The sequence below is a fragment of the Orycteropus afer genome, unplaced genomic scaffold (assembly GCF_000298275.1).
Source record: "Orycteropus afer afer isolate SDZICR_OR568_19922 unplaced genomic scaffold, OryAfe1.0 scaffold00064, whole genome shotgun sequence".
Taxonomy (NCBI): Eukaryota; Metazoa; Chordata; class Mammalia; order Tubulidentata; family Orycteropodidae; genus Orycteropus; species Orycteropus afer.
The window spans coordinates 2,335,672-2,336,708 of NW_006921651.1; the positions used below are offsets into that span (position 1 = coordinate 2,335,672).

The window sequence follows — 1,037 nt, forward strand, 5'->3', positions numbered from 1 at the left end:
GGCCAGATACGATTTAAGATATACAGAGATCAGGGAATAAACTAGAATGATTACAATTCAAACTATTTAAAGTTGCTTGAGTAACTTTTCTCATTACAATGTTTCTTATATGTATGGAATATTTAATGGCTGGTGGGTCATCAAGATTATGCTGGGACATACCGGGTACTACAGTTCCACACTCAAGTCTGGAAATAGTGACCTAGTGGTTTTCACTCACTCTAATATCTTTTAAAAATTGACCTAAACTTTGTTCTTTGCTTTTTGTTTATAGTCTCAGAAAGCAGCAAAGAGATCTCTTATTCCAAGAGCAAAATCCTTTTGAATTATGTGAAAATTATTGGAAAAGAGAAGTAAACTATATTAGACTATAGTTATTCTAAACACAATAATGAAATCCTTCTCATGGATTTTATGTTTTAGGCAATATTCTTCTGGACTACACTTTTCTTACCTTCAGTCACTGTGGCACATACCTGGCTAGTTACTCCTCTCTTCCTGAATATGAACTGACTCTCTGGTAAGCAGACTTTGCTTCACTGGGCTGACCGAAATGTATTTTAACCTTATGCTTCTGGGTTTTATAAGAGGAAATAAACACACAAAAAATATAAAACAAAAAAGGGAAGGAATAAAAGTCCTAATCACAAGGTTTAATATAGTTGCTATGACTTGGCATAAAATTTGGCAACCAGGGAAAAAATACATGCCAGCTAAATTAATTGTTGTTTTCCTGTTTCTATTAATGTGTTGTAATATTTCTTGTGTCAGGTGAAGAATATATTTGTAAATACATATGTTTCATCTTTCAAAAAATAACCCATACCTTTGAATGAATTGTTTGGATGTTTTGCACAAATGCTGAAATGAAATGGAAGTGCATTTCTAAAATCCAGACCTTGAAACCCATTGCCATCAAGTTGATTCTGAACTTCTCCACAGGGCTTCCAAGGCTGTAAATCTTTACGGAAGCACACTGCCACATCTGTCTCCTGTGGAGCAGCTGGTGGGTTTGAACCACCGACCTTTTGGTTAGC

General features: G+C 35.0%; 1 protein-coding gene across 1 annotated transcript in view; it reads left to right on the forward strand.

Annotated features, from left to right (window-relative positions):
- The window catches only part of CFAP43 (cilia and flagella associated protein 43), a 135,208-nt gene that overhangs the window by 5,245 nt on the left and 128,926 nt on the right, over positions 1 to 1,037 (forward strand). Inside the window, exon 3 of the mRNA XM_007940021.1 lies at positions 424 to 520. Within this exon, the coding sequence (XP_007938212.1) occupies positions 424 to 520 (97 nt within the window). The remainder of the gene's footprint in view (positions 1 to 423; positions 521 to 1,037) is intronic.